Genomic DNA, 13848 nt, shown 5'->3' with positions numbered 1-13848 from the left:
CCGTCCCGCCGGGTGTGACGCAAGGAAGAGGCACCGCCATGAGGAGGTGGGCGGGAGCGCTGCGGGCCGCGGCTGCCGGTCACGGGCCGGTGTCTGGCGGGTTCCGGGAGCGTTTCGATTTCGGCGGCCGCGATGTGGCCTCCTGGTTCCCGGGGCACATGGCGAAAGGTGAGGAGTGGGAGCGGGGCGGGCTGACCGCCACCTCCCCCGCCGCCGCCGCCGCTCACCGTGCGGTGTGTTGCAGGCCTGCGGCAGATGCGGGCCTCCCTGCGGCACGCTGACTGCCTCATCGAGGTGCACGACGCTCGCATATCCTCTGTCACGGCTTCTCGTGTCCCCCAGAAGCCGGCAGTGTGACCCCTGCATCGGTCCACTCTGACCCCGCCTCCCTCCAGACCGTTTCTCTCAGTCCCGTACCCCTTTCCAACTCTGCACCAGCTCCATCAATAACCCCCTCTCCCCGGTACCTGCTCCCGTGCCAGCACAGTCATTGTCCTTAGCACCACTCACATCCCACTGTCGGGCCGTAACCCCATGCTGCGGGAAGTGCTGGGCATCCGCCCACACATCCTGGTGTTCAACAAGATGGACCTGGCTGATCCCCACCGGCAGCCGGTGAGCACTGAGCAGGGATGGATGGCTGGGGCCCCATGGGTCTTTGCAAGGCGGGTGCCAGCAATGCCTCTGCCTCTCTGTTTCAGGCTATCTTAGGGCACCTCAAGCAGCAGGGATGCTCACATGTTGTCTTCACTGATTGTCAGCGTGATGTCAATGTCAAGAAGGTAACGGGTCAGCCCCATGCCCTACCCTTCTCCTTGCTGCTGGCAGCTGCAGGCTGTGTGCTGCTCTCCAAGCCCCTTGGAGAGGTGACAGTGGCTGGTGCAGAGCAATCTTCGTTTCCATCTTACCCAAGGCCCCCATTTTGTGCATCCTTCCGGCACAGTATCCTCTGAGCACACAGCTGCTGCCAGCCCAGGCACGGAGCCAGAGTTACAGCCCCTGCCCATGTTTCTCTGCAGATTGTTCCTCTGGTTGCTAAGCTGGTGGAAAACAGCCCACGCTACCAAAGGAGCGAGGTGAGAGGTGGCACTGAGAAGGCCAGTGTGTATGCAGGGGAGGGACAAGGCTGCTTGCACATGGGCCAGGAGCACCAGTAAAGTCCAGCTTGGTGTGCTGTTGAGGTTGCCCATTGCTCTCAGGATGGGTGTCCAATAACCAGCTGCTCACTGCCCACATCCTCGTTTCCAGAACTCGGAGTACAACATCCTGGTGATTGGTGTGCCCAACGTGGGCAAGTCATCACTCATCAACTCCCTGCGGAGGCTCCACCTCAAAAAGGGTATTTGTCTGTGGTGCCTGGGCTCGGCAAGGAGCCACCAGTGCAGCCATGGAGAGGGCAGGGCAGAGCATCCCTTTCTTCTCCGACTGTGTCTCTCCTTTCTCCAAAGGGAAAGCCACTCCAGTTGGTGGTGAGCCGGGTGTCACCAAGGCAGTGCTGACCAAAATCCAGGTACTGTCAGACAGCTGGATGGGTGCTGGGCTCTGCCTCCCTCCATCCTCCCACAGCAGCTCTGGAAAACTTCCAGGCATGAAGAGCTGAGCTGACCTTAAGGGTTGCTTGGGTCCCCTTTCCAGGGAGACCTTAACTGAATGTCTCTCATTAATCACATCTGTCAGAGTTCACAGTGCTACACATCCTGACAGACCCACCTCCTCCACCCCAGGTCTGTGAGAAGCCTCTGATGTACATAGTGGACACACCAGGCGTGCTGCCACCGAAGCTGGGGGATGTGGAGACAGGCATGAAGCTGGCACTGTGCGGTGAGGTGGCAGCAGCTGTGCCCCGGGGGCCTCCCCAGCAATGGCTTCCAGCCCTGCTGGGGCTGGTACCTGAGGCTGGGGTGGGAGTCTGCTGTTCACAGGCCCCCCCCTCTGGCCAGTGCACACTGCCTGGGTGGCACAGGGATGGCTGGAGGGGTAGCTGGGGCTTTATCCTCTTTTTCAGGAGCCATCCATGACCACCTGGTGGGGCAGGATGTCATGGCCGACTACCTCCTGTATGCCCTCAACAAGCAGCAGCAGTTCGGGTGAGCCAGTGGGGAAGCAGAGAGGGCCCTGGTTCACATCTGCTCTCTGTGGTCCTGAGGGGGTGGTGAAGCCTTCCCTAGAGAACTGGGGGGGAAGTGGTGCCAGCAGGTGGCCATCCACCCCCCCCCCCCCAGGTACGTGGAGCGTTACGGGCTGGCTGAGGCCTGCGATGACATCGAGCAGGTGCTGAGGAGCTTGGCCCTTGCCCAGCGCCAGGTGCAGAAGGTGAAGTTGCTGACAGGCACAGGTGAGCACAATTATTGCCACTCCGGGGTGCAAGGGCCAGGCTTTGGGGCACCCTGGGGCAGCTCTACGTTCTGCTGACACCTCTCCTGTCCCCAGGGAATGTCAATGTGACAGTGCCCAACTACACATCCGCCGCCTACAAGTTCCTGAGGGATTTCCGAACCGGGCTCCTGGGCAGGGTGACACTGGACTGAGACCTGTCCCATGAGGAGAAGGCACCACATGGACCCAGGAGGGCAGGGGACAGAGACAGGGATGTTCCCTGAAGACACCTCAGCACCCCATGGCACCTGGGGCTACCTTGGTGTGGAACTCCAGTATGTGATTGAAGCTGCTCTGAGGGGTGCCCCCCCCTTCTCAGCCTCCGGAGCAGGGGCTACAGGAACACCAGAGCAAGGGGTGCAGCTGTGCTGTGGCGGCTGCCCCAGGGTGTCCCTGTGCAAGGCTGTGTTCTGGGGCACGGCTACTGCTTCCAGTCGGGACAGAACCCTGGTGGAACAGTTTTCTCGCTGTGGTCTTGGCCCTGTCTGGCCCCTCTCTCCTGAAATAAAGCCACGGTGGGCAAGGGTGAGGGCCATGGCTGTCCCAGGTCCCCATCCCCAACCCCACATCCAGGCACTCGGGTGTTCCATCCAACTTTATTACCGCCTTCTTCTCCAGGCAGGGCGAGTCCCTCGTTCGGAGCAGCAGCTCGAGCAGCGGGGGCGGCACAGGCCGGGGGGCTTCGGCGGGGTCCTGCCCAGTGGCGCGGTGGGCACATCCCCGGGGGCTGCTGCGGGTGGCCGGGGCGGCGTCATGAGCCGCGATGAGCGGTCACGGACGGAGGAGTGCGGCCAGCGGGCAGAGCCAGCGTGCGGCCCAGCCCGGCGAGCCGTGGGACGGAGCGGAGGAAGTCCAGTTGCCGCCGTGGTATTCACCGTTCGCGTCCGGCTCTCCGGCCAGCCGGACCCGGCTCAGCGCGGCTCCCGCCGCCGCCCCCGCCGCCGCCCCTGCCGCCGCCGCTGCGGCCACCCGCAGGGCCGCCCCGGACGAGCCGTATCGGGGCACCGCCGGCCTCACTCGGGCGCGGGCCGCCCCCCGGGCCGCCCCCCGAGCTGCTCCCCGGGCCCCGCCGCGCCCGCCCTTGCCGGCCGGCGTGTCACAGAGGGCGGCGGTGAGCAGCAGCAGCGCCCAGCCGGCCGCCTCGCCCCGCCGCATCCTGCCGGACACCTGGGAGGCCTTCGGGGAGGAGGCGGGGGAGAAAGACCGCGTCAGCGGCTGCTGCGGCTGTGCTACGCGTGTGTCACCCGTGGGTGCTCGGGTCGCGTATCGGTGTCAGTCATGCGGTCGCTGGGGCGCATCACGGGGCAGCCCGTGCGGGGCACACACGCGCACACCGCCTCTCGCACCCCTGCCACGCTCACCCTGCAGCCGGGCACTGCAAACACGCAACGGGCACACCCGCGCCGTGAGTCCCCGGGACCGCCTGTGCGTGACCGCGGGACGCGGGGCACACCCCCACCCCCTGGACACGCCGCACCTCCGGGGGTCGCGGGCCCCGGGTCTCCAATACCTCTCTCCGGTTCCTCCGCTGCTCCCGGGCAGCCGCAGCCGCCGCCGCCGCCCCTCTCCCTCCCCGACGCGCGGGGTCGCGCGCGTTGCGTTACGCGCGGGGGGAGAAGGGAGGTGGCATCACGGCGCCCACGCGGGGACGCCCATGACAGGGCGCGGCTGGAGAGGACAGCGCCCACCCCACTGTACCGCTGAGGACCCCCGGGGCTCCTCCTGTTCTACCGGGGGCGGGGCCTCCCCATCCCGGCCCATGGGGACGGTGGGCGGCGGGGCCCCCTGGGCCAATGGGCGCGGGGTGGGGTCGTGGCGGGGAACGGGGCGGGGTGAGGCCTGACCATCCCACCGTGTTCCGCCATGGCCGCCGTGCTGCGCGGTCTCCTGCGCCCAGCAGCCGCCCGTCGCCGCCTGCTGCTCCCGTCGCCGCTCCGCCCCCTACCCGGGGCGCGGGGCTGCAGCGCCGGTGAGGGGGAACGGGGGGCGGCAGCGCCGGTGAACTGACACGGGGAGGGCGGGGGGGTCCTTATGGGAGGCGCGGGGCAGCTGCGGCAAGACACGGCCCGTGTAGGGCACCACACTCCGGGCTGCCAGAACCGGGCATCGGAGCCTTGCGGCAGTCTCGGGTCCTGACACCGGGTACCAGGTTCTCCGCCCTGTATGGGCACTGCGTGCCAAGGGCTCGGCACCGGGCCCCGGTGCCAGCACCAGACATGTCCTCAGCACTTAGCACGTGGGGCCCAAGACCGTGCTCCGGGGCCACGCTCCGGGGCCCTGCACCGCGCAGCGGCTGGCACTGGGTGGTCCCTGGGCTGCCCTTCCGCTGGCCGCATGGCAACCGGGGTTCCTCGGCAGCTCCGGTCCCTGGCCCCGGAGTTGACGTCGCCGGTGACTGCTGTCACTCGCCCGCCACCCTGAAGGTCATCTTAAAATACCGCTCGATGCATGGGCCCGGGCTTCTCCGGACTGCCGGGAGCCGGAGGCTAACGGGGCTGTTGGGCAGGGGCCCCGTTCCAGTACCTGGCGGTGCAGAAGACGGGGGCGCGGCAGAGCGTGGGGCTGATCCGGCTGGAGCGGCCGCAGGCGCTGAACGCCCTCTGTGAGGGGCTGATGAAGGAGCTGGGGCAGGCGCTGGAGGCCCTGGAGAGTGACCCGCAGGTGGGCGCCATTGTCATCACCGGCAGCCAAAAAGCCTTTGCAGGTACGGCAGGGCACCCCTCGCCCTGGGTTTTGTGGGGAGCTATGGTTTCCTACTCTGCTTCCGTTCGTAGCTGGAGCGGACATCAAGGAGATGCAGAATAAAAACTTTCAAGAGTGCTACAGTAGCAATTTCCTCGCTGGTTGGGACAAGGTTTCCACGGTCCGCAAACCCATCATTGCTGCCGTCAATGGCTATGCCGTGAGTGCTCCCACCCCTTCCTGCAACCCACAGTTCACCCTAACCTCCCAGCTCTATCCTGGCATCTCCTGACCCCCTTGGTTCCTCCCCGGTCCCAGCTGGGTGGTGGGTGTGAGCTGGCCATGATGTGTGACATCATCTATGCTGGGGAGAAAGCACAGTTTGGGCAACCCGAAATCCTGCTGGGGACCATCCCAGGTGAGTGAGGGAGGACCTGCCAAAGGGGGACCATTTTGGCTGCAGCGTGGACACCCAAGTATCCCTCTCAGGACCTTTCCCTTCCCTAAATGGCTCCAGGTGCTGGAGGCACTCAGAGGCTGACCAGGGCAGTGGGCAAATCGCTGGCAATGGAGATGATCCTCACTGGGGACCGGATTTCAGCAGCAGAGGCAAAGGAGGCAGGTAGGAGTGTGGGCCAGACCTGGAAGCAAGGGGGTCCTGTGGGGAGCCATCCCACCACCTCCCACTGTCCATCCTAGGCCTTGTCAGCAAGGTCTTCCCTGTGGAGAAGCTGCTGGATGCAGCCATTGCCTGTGCTGAAAAGATTGCCAGTAACTCCAAGCTGGTGGCTGCCATGGCCAAGGAGTCGGTCAATGCTGGTAGGGATTGGGGGGCCAACCAGGAACCCCTCCTAGGGGGGGCTGTGGGGCCCAGCAGTTGGGACTCCCTAACTTCTCCCTTGCCATCAGCCTTTGAGACAACGTTGGCAGAGGGCACCAAGACAGAGAAGCGCCTTTTCTATGCCACCTTTGCCACAGTGAGTAAGGGGGTTGGCCCCATAGTTGGGGGGGGGAAGGCGGGGGCAGCAGGGCTGCCAGAACTCCCTAGAGCCTACCCTCTCTGTTCCTCTCAGGATGACCGCAAGGAGGGGATGACAGCATTCGTGGAGAAGCGCAAGGCAAACTTCAGTGACAGCTGAGGCCAGGGAGGTGCCAGTGCCTGTGCCTGTGGCTGCCCCGTGTTCCCACAGAGGGGATCTGTGACCCCGGGGGTGAGACAAGCAGCAGCAGGGACCACTTTTACTATAGCTATTAAAAGGTTTTTCTGGCATTGTTGGGAGCTGGGACCTCCTTGCTGTGGGATCCCCTCCATGCTGGGAAATGTTGGGGTACACTGAAATCCCCCCCACTCCATCATGCTGCTTTCCAGTGCTGGACTGGCCAAGAGCAGCCTCATGGTGCACCAGGTCCAGGTGTTCCCAGGGGAGGGGACAGCCTGCCACTTCTTCCTGTGAGCAACACAGAAGTGATGAGTTTGCCCAGCCTCAGCCACACCTGAGGCTAGGGTGATTGCCTGAGGATTGCATGGGATCTCAAGGTGAGCCCAAGGGGGTGATCTGGGGGCCCTGCAATTAGTGATGGGTTTCTGGCAGCAAGGAGGAGCCCACCAGGCTCTGGAGGGGAGAATGGGTTTACTCAAGAGTTGGAAGGGAGAGAGATATAAGCCCCCTCAGGAACCCTTTGGGGGGCAGCTCCCACCCCTCATTTCACAGCTGAAGTCTCTGCTCAGCTGTGGTAGACATGGTCACGGTCCTCCTCTGGGCTGCTCTGCACCTCCAGGGATAGCATCCAATGTGGCCCATGGACACCAGCTTCCATGCCATCGTCCTGGGGGTGGTAGAGGTGGTCACGGTCCTCCTCTGGTCCTTCCTGGACTTGATGAGGGCTCCATTGAGCCCAGGTGCCGGTGGAGAAGACCTTTACACCTGGTTCCATCTTGTTGGTCACCTCACCCTCCTCTGTCAGTTCCACAGCTTGTACACCCAGGGCACTGTCAGGGGGGAACAAAAACAGCAAGAAAAGCTCAAGGTGCCTAAGGGTTACCCACCAGGGTGCTGGGACCCTGTCAAGACCTCCATCCCCTGGAGGCTGCAAGTAGGGTCCTGAAGAACAAATGGGCTTATTAGCTGCTTATCCCGCTAACAGGCTAGAGACATCTAGGACATGGTCCCACAGCACCCACAGCTCACCACTGCTGACAGGGATGGGGAGCCACCTGGGGCTTGATGCTAGAGAGTTGGGGTTATCCAGGGAGGAAGACAGAGCAGGGAGCCACTTAATTTGGGGAACCCCTCTTCCATAAGGCAACAAGGGAAACTGATTCCCCCCTGAAATGCTTTTATGTTTTTGGGTTGGTTTTTACAAGCCAGATGCAGGTGCCTCTTACATTTCTTTGTTGGAATGCTGCTCCATGGCCATGACCTTCCCGATGTCACTGGGAGCCTGTGGGGAGAGGGGGATGGCAGGGGCGGCCCAGATGGCGCGTGGGCCTCTCTGTACCTGCCTCTCAGGGAGGGACAGTGGGGAGGGCTCACCTGGGTGCCCCTGGCTGTGGGCAGAAGGAGAGCAGAACCCAGCAGGACCGTGATGCTGCAGAACCGGGTGGCAGGTGAGCTGGTGGTGAGATGTTAGAGGGGCTGTGTTGATACCGTGCTGCCTGTCACCTGTCTGCACCCTGCACTCACAGCTCCTGCCTGTACCCACAGCACCGACCTACATCTGCCTGCACCCCGCTGCTTGCACCCTCCACCCGAAGCTCCTGCCGGTGCCTGCCTGCACACCTTGTGCTGGCCCCTCCAAGTCCCTCCTGCCCCGCACCCCCGTTCTCCCACAGGTTCTCACCACTCCATGGCTGCTGCTCCCCTGAGCTCCACGCCCTGTCCTGCACTTTGCCCGCTGGCGGGTGCGGCAACCTCCGGGGTGGTGTAGGGTCGAGGTGTCGGTGCTGCTGAGGTAAACGGGACACAGGATTAACCCCATCGTGCACCGTGTGTGTGTGTGTGTGTGTGTGTATGTAAGGGAGGTTGATCCCCTAAGCACCCCGCAATCCTTATGCCCTGAGACGTGCACCCTGCACACAGCAGCTTCCCCATCCCCAAATTGGAGAGGAAAGTGATCGGCGGCGTTTGCCTGGGAATGGTAACCAAACGCCCACTGAGGTGTTGACATAAGGCGGGAGGCAGCGATACATCTTCAGAGCTGACATCCACAGGGGCTTGCTGTGTCATTGGAGCCCAACCGGGCTTTTGTCAGCAGAGGATGTTGGAAGGAAGAAAGATGAGGCAGCTTTAGCTCACAGAAGGGCTTGGAGGAACTTTGAAGATCATCCAGTCCAAGCTAGACCAACCAGGTAGCTCAAAGCCCGGCCCAAGCTGGCCTTGAACCGAGGGGAAGCACATCTGCCCTCTGAAATCTGCCCGCCATGGGGCAGTGGCTGCCAACACGCCTGGGATGAAGGAGAAGGAGATGGATTGTCCCCAGGGAGGGCTTAAGGGAGGGGATGGTCCAGATAAGGCAAGCAGAGGGGGAAGGGGCAAGTAATGCCCACACCCTGCAGGCAGAGCCTTTCCCGAATTGGTCAGCACCCAGCAGTCACACAACCACACCAAGTCAGCTTCAACAAACCTAGCAGGAGAGGAGCCTCCTCTTAGCACAACAGCTGGACCCTGCTGTGCTCCCCCTGCCAGCACTGGGACTTCCATGGCTTCCTGGCACCTTGCTGATCTTAGGCCATACTCCTGGATTTGGGAGTTCTCCTGGTTGCACTGCAAAGCTTGGAACCCTCTTGTAACTCCAAAAATGGCACTGGGGAGCCAGCAGGTCCATGTCCTCTTGCCAACACATGATCTCCTGCTGTGGGGCTGAGCTCCCCCAGATCAGCTGCAGCCCTTCCCCTTGCTGATGCCACATATGTGCACGATTGTGCTGTCTGCACTGTGCACATTTGCAGTGCATACACGTGCTCTGCGCTGTGCTGTGTGCCCCACGTTTGCACACGTTCATGTGCGTGCATGTGCAGCTGCATGCCACGCATGTGTATCACACTCCTGTGCATCTTGGGCCATGTCTGCCTGCAAAAGCCTGTATCTCCTGTGCATGCTTTTACACACGCTCAGGGTGTGTCCATGTGTGTGTGCTCCCTGAGTCCTGCTTTGTGCTGCCATTTGCTCACACATGGTTGGTTGCTCAGGTGTGCATACGTGTACCTCTGTCTGACCAGTGTGTGTCCAGCTGGACACTGATGGGCAACTCCATCTGCTCCTGCCTGCACAAACAAGCAAGGGGTTGGAAAATCTTTCTTATGACAAGTGCCACAAGGGAAAAACAAGGATTTTTGAAAGCCACCAGCAGGGAAAGACTTGCCCGTGGACTCTGGTACAAGTCAGTAACCACGCAGAGAGCCCCTCATAAGCTGAGGCTGTAATGGCAATTTAATTTTTTACTAGCAAGGATAAACAATCAGAGACCTGGAGTCCAAGACAAAGGAAGGAATTTCCACGTGCAAACTTAGGACTTAAGAGTCTCTCCAGGAGAGCAGGCTGGGCTGCTACTGCCTCCAGAACCATGGGGCCTGCCTCACATTGCCAGTGATTCCAGTGGGGGAAATAACTGGGGCTATTGGGTATGTACTGGTGTGCACTAGGTGGGGTGGGTACAGGGATGGGGGTCCACAAGGCAGCTCGTTGAAGTGTCTTGTGCCCTGGCCAGCTGCTTCCCTCCCTCTCTCCCTCCTCCTGCCCCTCTGAGCTGGCAGCTGGCACTCCCCCATGTCCACAGTGCCTGGTGCTGCCTGCCAGCCCCTCCTGGAGCTGCCTGCTCTCCCTCCAGCAGCCATCCTGCCCTGAGAGTTTGCCAGCCAGAGACAGCTCTTGCTGGAGGCTGAGGAGCAAAGGACTCAGGCCAGATAAGCCAGTTCAGTTTCCAACAGATGGAAGCATTTCAAAAGCCCCATGGAAATCTATGTCTCTGTCAGTATCATTCCCTGCTCTTATTTGCAAGGATTATTTCAAAGCTCTTTTTATCCCTTGTTTCAGAAAGGGGCAAAGGAAAGAAAACAGTTATAAATTCTAAATTTCTTGGATAAACACCATGCCAGCAACCTCTTCTTGTCCCTTTATGGGCAACTCTGAAGTGTCAAAGTTCAACAGGATGCTGAGACCTGGCAGCAGCATGCTAAGCCTGGCTCTGTGTTTCTACTCAATCTTTTCTCCTGGCAGGATGAGAGTAAAAAGGGAAAGATGAGGAAAAATTACCTCCATCTCAACCAGATTTTGGGGTTGTCTGGAACAAAGGGAAGCTCACTCTTCACACCTGCCTCTGTCTGTGCTTCAAAACACCATTTACATTCTCCACAAAGCAATTCCGTAAAAATTCCTTTTATTTATTCACCTAACTGGAAGTCACTCTATTTTAAGTTCCTATGGAAGTGAGCTGCAAGGCACCCCTGTGCTCTTCCTGGCTTGGTCAAACCTTTTGCATGGACCAAGGAGCAGAGCGGACTTCAGAGAGATGGAGAAGGTCAGAATTAGGAACCAACACTTTTTTTCTGTTTTCTTCTTGTCTGTGGTTACAGCTTCCGTACAGCAAGAACATTTTGTCTTGGAATTTATTAAATCTATTTGTTCCCCCCAAAAGCATAAAAAATAAATCTGCATAGTCTCAGCTCCAGCAGCATTTCACCTCTCACCTCCATGTTGCAGCACTCTGCTGCAGGCTGGGACACTTTCTGTGAGCAGCTGCTGTGGAGCTTAACCCGCCCCATGCCTGCTTTCTGTCCCAGGGGCTGTTTTCTCTGCAGCTTTTTGAGAGCACTGCAAGAATGAAACAAATAAATTCACCTCATCAGCACTGTCACTTAACTCAGCATTCTTTATTAGGAGCATTGGGAACCGAAGGGAGATTTCTCCACCCTGTGTGGTTCTTAAGACAAAAGCTTCAGGTGGGTTATATTACACAAGGGAATTATTTTCCAGAAAGTAATTAACATGAAATATCTGTTCATTAACAAATGGTTACATCCTACTAGTTAAAGACTATGGTGCAGTCTCTGTTGGCATCTGGCAGTTATTCCCAAAACTGCAGTCTCTCTGGTGGTCGTTTACTTCCCCTGGTAGCCTCCCAGTCTTTGTCACTGTGTCTGTTAGTTGAACTCAATCTTTACACATGCTCAGTCCATCCTTTGTCCTCACTGTCCTTACATACCTGAAACCTGATCTGTCCAGATGTTACTTTCCTTACCAGTCCCATTCCAAGGGACTGTGGTCCAAGTCTGCCTCCTCATTTATCCACTACACATCTTTAGCAACTACAAAAGGATTTAGGCTCGACAGCTTACACTGCCCAGAACCGGTGTCTTCTGCTCCTGTGATTACACTTCCTCACCTTCTACACACCTCCCTACCACCAGTTAAGTTATATATTCTAATTAGGGCCATAACTCAAAGCACGTTTCCAAAGTTAATCATACAAAAGGCCAGGCTAGGCAATATTTGTGTTTAGCAGAGGGGCCTTTCAAGAAAATGAAAAAAATTTAACTGATCCTCAGAATTTTGATTCTTCACTGTACAAGCAAGGCTGGCAAGAGAAAAGTAACACTCTGCAGGAAGAGAAAACAGTGTGTCTTGTTCCTTAGTAACCCTGCTGCATTTCTGACAGCCATTCCTTGCAGGTTTTCTACAAAGTCTGTGAAATGCCCACAGCTGCCTGGAGTTCAGAACAGCATTTGCCATTTCCACGCTCGGGCAAGACAGAACCTTCCATCTGGAAAGTCACTGCTGGCCAGTACAGTCCTGGCACTTATGACACACAAAACCTCACAGCACACAGGCAGGAGAACTTATCCTTTGATTTCAGTGGGGATCAGAAAAGAGATTGTGTCTCAAGAAGGATAAACATAAGCACAGTCAGCTCTGAAACGCTGCCAAAGGGAGGTGATAGAGGGAAAGGGACTCAGCAAAGCACCTCCCAGGGCACTGATGTATCACAAACTGCTGCTGCACAGTCCCTGTTCTCACCCTTTGCCTTCCCTCACATGCAACTGTGGATATCCCTGCTTGGCCATGGTAGCATCACTCATCTCTGTGGGTGGCAGTGGCTGATGCACCCTCATCTCTCACACACGTCTGGTGCACTGACCTTCAGACTTTCTTCCTCGGTCCCTTAAATCCTCGGGTGGCACCCTGTCCAAAGCAAATTGTGGATGGGATCCTGGAAAGGGAGACATGCACAGGTCAACAACCCACCCCTCATAGGATCACCAGCACACTTCATGCTTTGTGTAGCATTTCAGGCTCTTAGAGTGGTATTGGAGGAGCAGGACATTGGAATCAACAAAGCAATTTAAAAAACGGGTGAAACAATGGTCTGCTTTCCTATTTGTTCTGCACATTCCCTTCATGTTCTGGAGGCTTCTCCTCTCTTTACAACTGGGTGTAAGGTGTTACAAAACAGAACATGCCATCAGGTGGTTGCAGTGGTTTGCTGTGGGAGCACAAAGTTGTGAAGAGCAGAGCAGACTTTTAAGTACCCCAGTGAATCCAAGGGATGGTGTATTTCAGGTTTATAAACTGTTATGCTGGACAAAGCAGTGAATTTTAAAATGTCTCCTGCTTAAGGGCAGGATCTTGTCAGGCAAACCATTACATGCAAAAGCAGATCCAACCAGCTGTAGTACAGCATGAACACTGCCAAGAGTCTCCAAGTCACCACAAGCTTGGATCAGTGACATTCCCCTTGTTTCACTGAGGCAGAGTGGAATGCTGATGCCAGCAAAGGTAAGAGGGAGCTGAGGACAGAAGTGGCTTTCCCTAGGCAGTGCAGTCATGGGCTCATCATGCTGCTTCCTGACTGCCAGCATATCACAGAGGTGGCAAAACCAAGCTGCATGAATCCCTTTGTTAACTCAAATAGTTCAGGTAAGACTGTGTTAACCTTTATGATGAGAGATTATTAAAATTACTAGTAAAATAACACTGATCTGTGTGATGGGATTTTTTGTAAAGATTTTATGTAAAAAAAAAAAAAAAAAAGTAAATGGCAAAACCCAAGGTTCAGAGCAGGATGTTCCCCTGCTTTATTTGTGCCTTGTCCTGTGACTACATGGGAGCAAATACAGTGAAACACACCAGCTCAGCTCAGCTAGGATGGGTAAGGGTTACAAAGGTGGAACAAAACTTTTTTCAGTCCTTTCAGGATAGAATTCTTCTCTTCAGAGAACTGTGCTGTTCTGCATTACCCTGAGAAGAGACCATGAAAACTGGCTGACATGACTTCCATGGCATACACACACCCCATCCTTCTTTAACCTTTCATCTTTTAAAAATGGCTTTTAAAACAGACATGGAAACCCTGCCTCTGTTATCTTCACTACAGAAACACCCTGAGCCACGCTGCCCTAAGCACTGCACAATGCAATTAAGATAACACAGTCCCAGTCCCAGAAGTTTTTGCCCATGGAGGGCAACAACACAGACCTGGATTTATAGAGTCGTTTCTCTGGCACTGAGGAGCCAGGGCTGGCTGCAGGCTGAGGGATCTCCATGTTTTCACTGGGCCCTATTTCCATGGGATCCACTTGGAATTGCTCTGATGTCTCCACAGTCACATCCATTGGCACACTGTCACCCTGCTTCACGGGAGAGCTCACGTCCTTGGGGCCACTGCAGAAAAAATTTTACACCCTTTCTCAGCAGCTGCCAAATAAGCCCAGAGTGAAGGAACTGAAAGGTACTTCATGAGGGAACAGGAGAGTTACTGTATGGAGGCACAGGGCTGTGGTTGTGCAAAGCCCCA

At 57.4% G+C, this 13848-nt stretch overlaps 5 protein-coding genes across 8 annotated transcripts in view; 2 read left to right on the top strand and 3 right to left on the bottom strand.

Annotated features, from left to right (window-relative positions):
* Positions 1-3: 3 nt before the first annotated feature.
* On the top strand, positions 4-2952 carry MTG1 (mitochondrial ribosome associated GTPase 1). Of its 2 annotated transcripts, XM_071748857.1 has the most exons (11): positions 7-168; positions 245-316; positions 518-615; positions 702-782; positions 1020-1076; positions 1249-1339; positions 1449-1510; positions 1725-1821; positions 2006-2087; positions 2223-2335; positions 2431-2952. In XM_071748857.1, the coding sequence occupies exons 1-11, from the start codon at positions 39-41 to the stop codon at positions 2526-2528; spliced, it is 981 nt and encodes a 326-aa protein (XP_071604958.1). In that variant the 5' UTR covers positions 7-38; the 3' UTR covers positions 2529-2952. The 2 variants fall into 2 exon arrangements, with proteins under 2 accessions (XP_071604959.1, XP_071604958.1); XM_071748858.1 differs by lacking the exons at positions 1020-1076; positions 1249-1339 and having other exon boundaries at positions 4-168; positions 702-789; positions 2431-2687.
* Positions 2953-2958: 6 nt separating this feature from the next.
* On the bottom strand, positions 2959-4031 carry SPRN (shadow of prion protein). Its single transcript, XM_071748864.1, has 2 exons — positions 3887-4031; positions 2959-3552 (listed from the first exon to the last, which is right to left on the bottom strand). The coding sequence occupies exon 2, from the start codon at positions 3529-3531 to the stop codon at positions 3148-3150; it is 384 nt and encodes a 127-aa protein (XP_071604965.1). The 5' UTR covers positions 3532-3552; positions 3887-4031; the 3' UTR covers positions 2959-3147.
* A 156-nt stretch (positions 4032-4187) lies between these two features.
* Positions 4188-6328, top strand: ECHS1 (enoyl-CoA hydratase, short chain 1). The gene is made up of 8 exons (XM_071748859.1): positions 4188-4345; positions 4883-5080; positions 5151-5278; positions 5377-5476; positions 5576-5680; positions 5758-5877; positions 5968-6035; positions 6132-6328. Exons 1-8 carry the CDS (start codon positions 4240-4242, stop codon positions 6195-6197), a joined length of 891 nt encoding a protein of 296 aa, XP_071604960.1. The 5' UTR covers positions 4188-4239; the 3' UTR covers positions 6198-6328.
* A 344-nt stretch (positions 6329-6672) lies between these two features.
* On the bottom strand, positions 6673-7983 carry PRAP1 (proline rich acidic protein 1). The gene is made up of 4 exons (XM_071748863.1): positions 7900-7983; positions 7593-7671; positions 7445-7500; positions 6673-7048 (listed from the first exon to the last, which is right to left on the bottom strand). The coding sequence occupies exons 1-4, from the start codon at positions 7905-7907 to the stop codon at positions 6784-6786; spliced, it is 408 nt and encodes a 135-aa protein (XP_071604964.1). The 5' UTR covers positions 7908-7983; the 3' UTR covers positions 6673-6783.
* Positions 7984-10645: 2662 nt separating this feature from the next.
* The window catches only part of ZNF511 (zinc finger protein 511), a 5733-nt gene continuing 2530 nt past the window's right edge, over positions 10646-13848 (bottom strand). The window contains exons 5-7 of one of the 3 annotated variants that reach the window (XM_071748861.1): positions 13530-13715; positions 12193-12264; positions 10646-10868 (exon numbers count right to left, since the gene is read on the bottom strand). In XM_071748861.1, the coding sequence (XP_071604962.1) occupies positions 12195-12264; positions 13530-13715 (256 nt within the window). In that variant the 3' untranslated portion in view covers positions 10646-10868; positions 12193-12194. Of the gene's footprint in view, positions 10869-10912; positions 12265-13529; positions 13716-13848 lie in introns of those variants that run through there. The other 2 variants (XM_071748862.1, XM_071748860.1) reach the window with 2 other exon arrangements.

The sequence above is a fragment of the Heliangelus exortis genome, chromosome 7 (genome assembly GCF_036169615.1).
Source record: "Heliangelus exortis chromosome 7, bHelExo1.hap1, whole genome shotgun sequence".
In the NCBI taxonomy this organism is placed as follows: domain Eukaryota; kingdom Metazoa; phylum Chordata; class Aves; order Apodiformes; family Trochilidae; genus Heliangelus; species Heliangelus exortis.
Note: the sequence above shows the minus strand (reverse complement) of the source record. Positions and strands in the feature narration are given on the sequence as shown.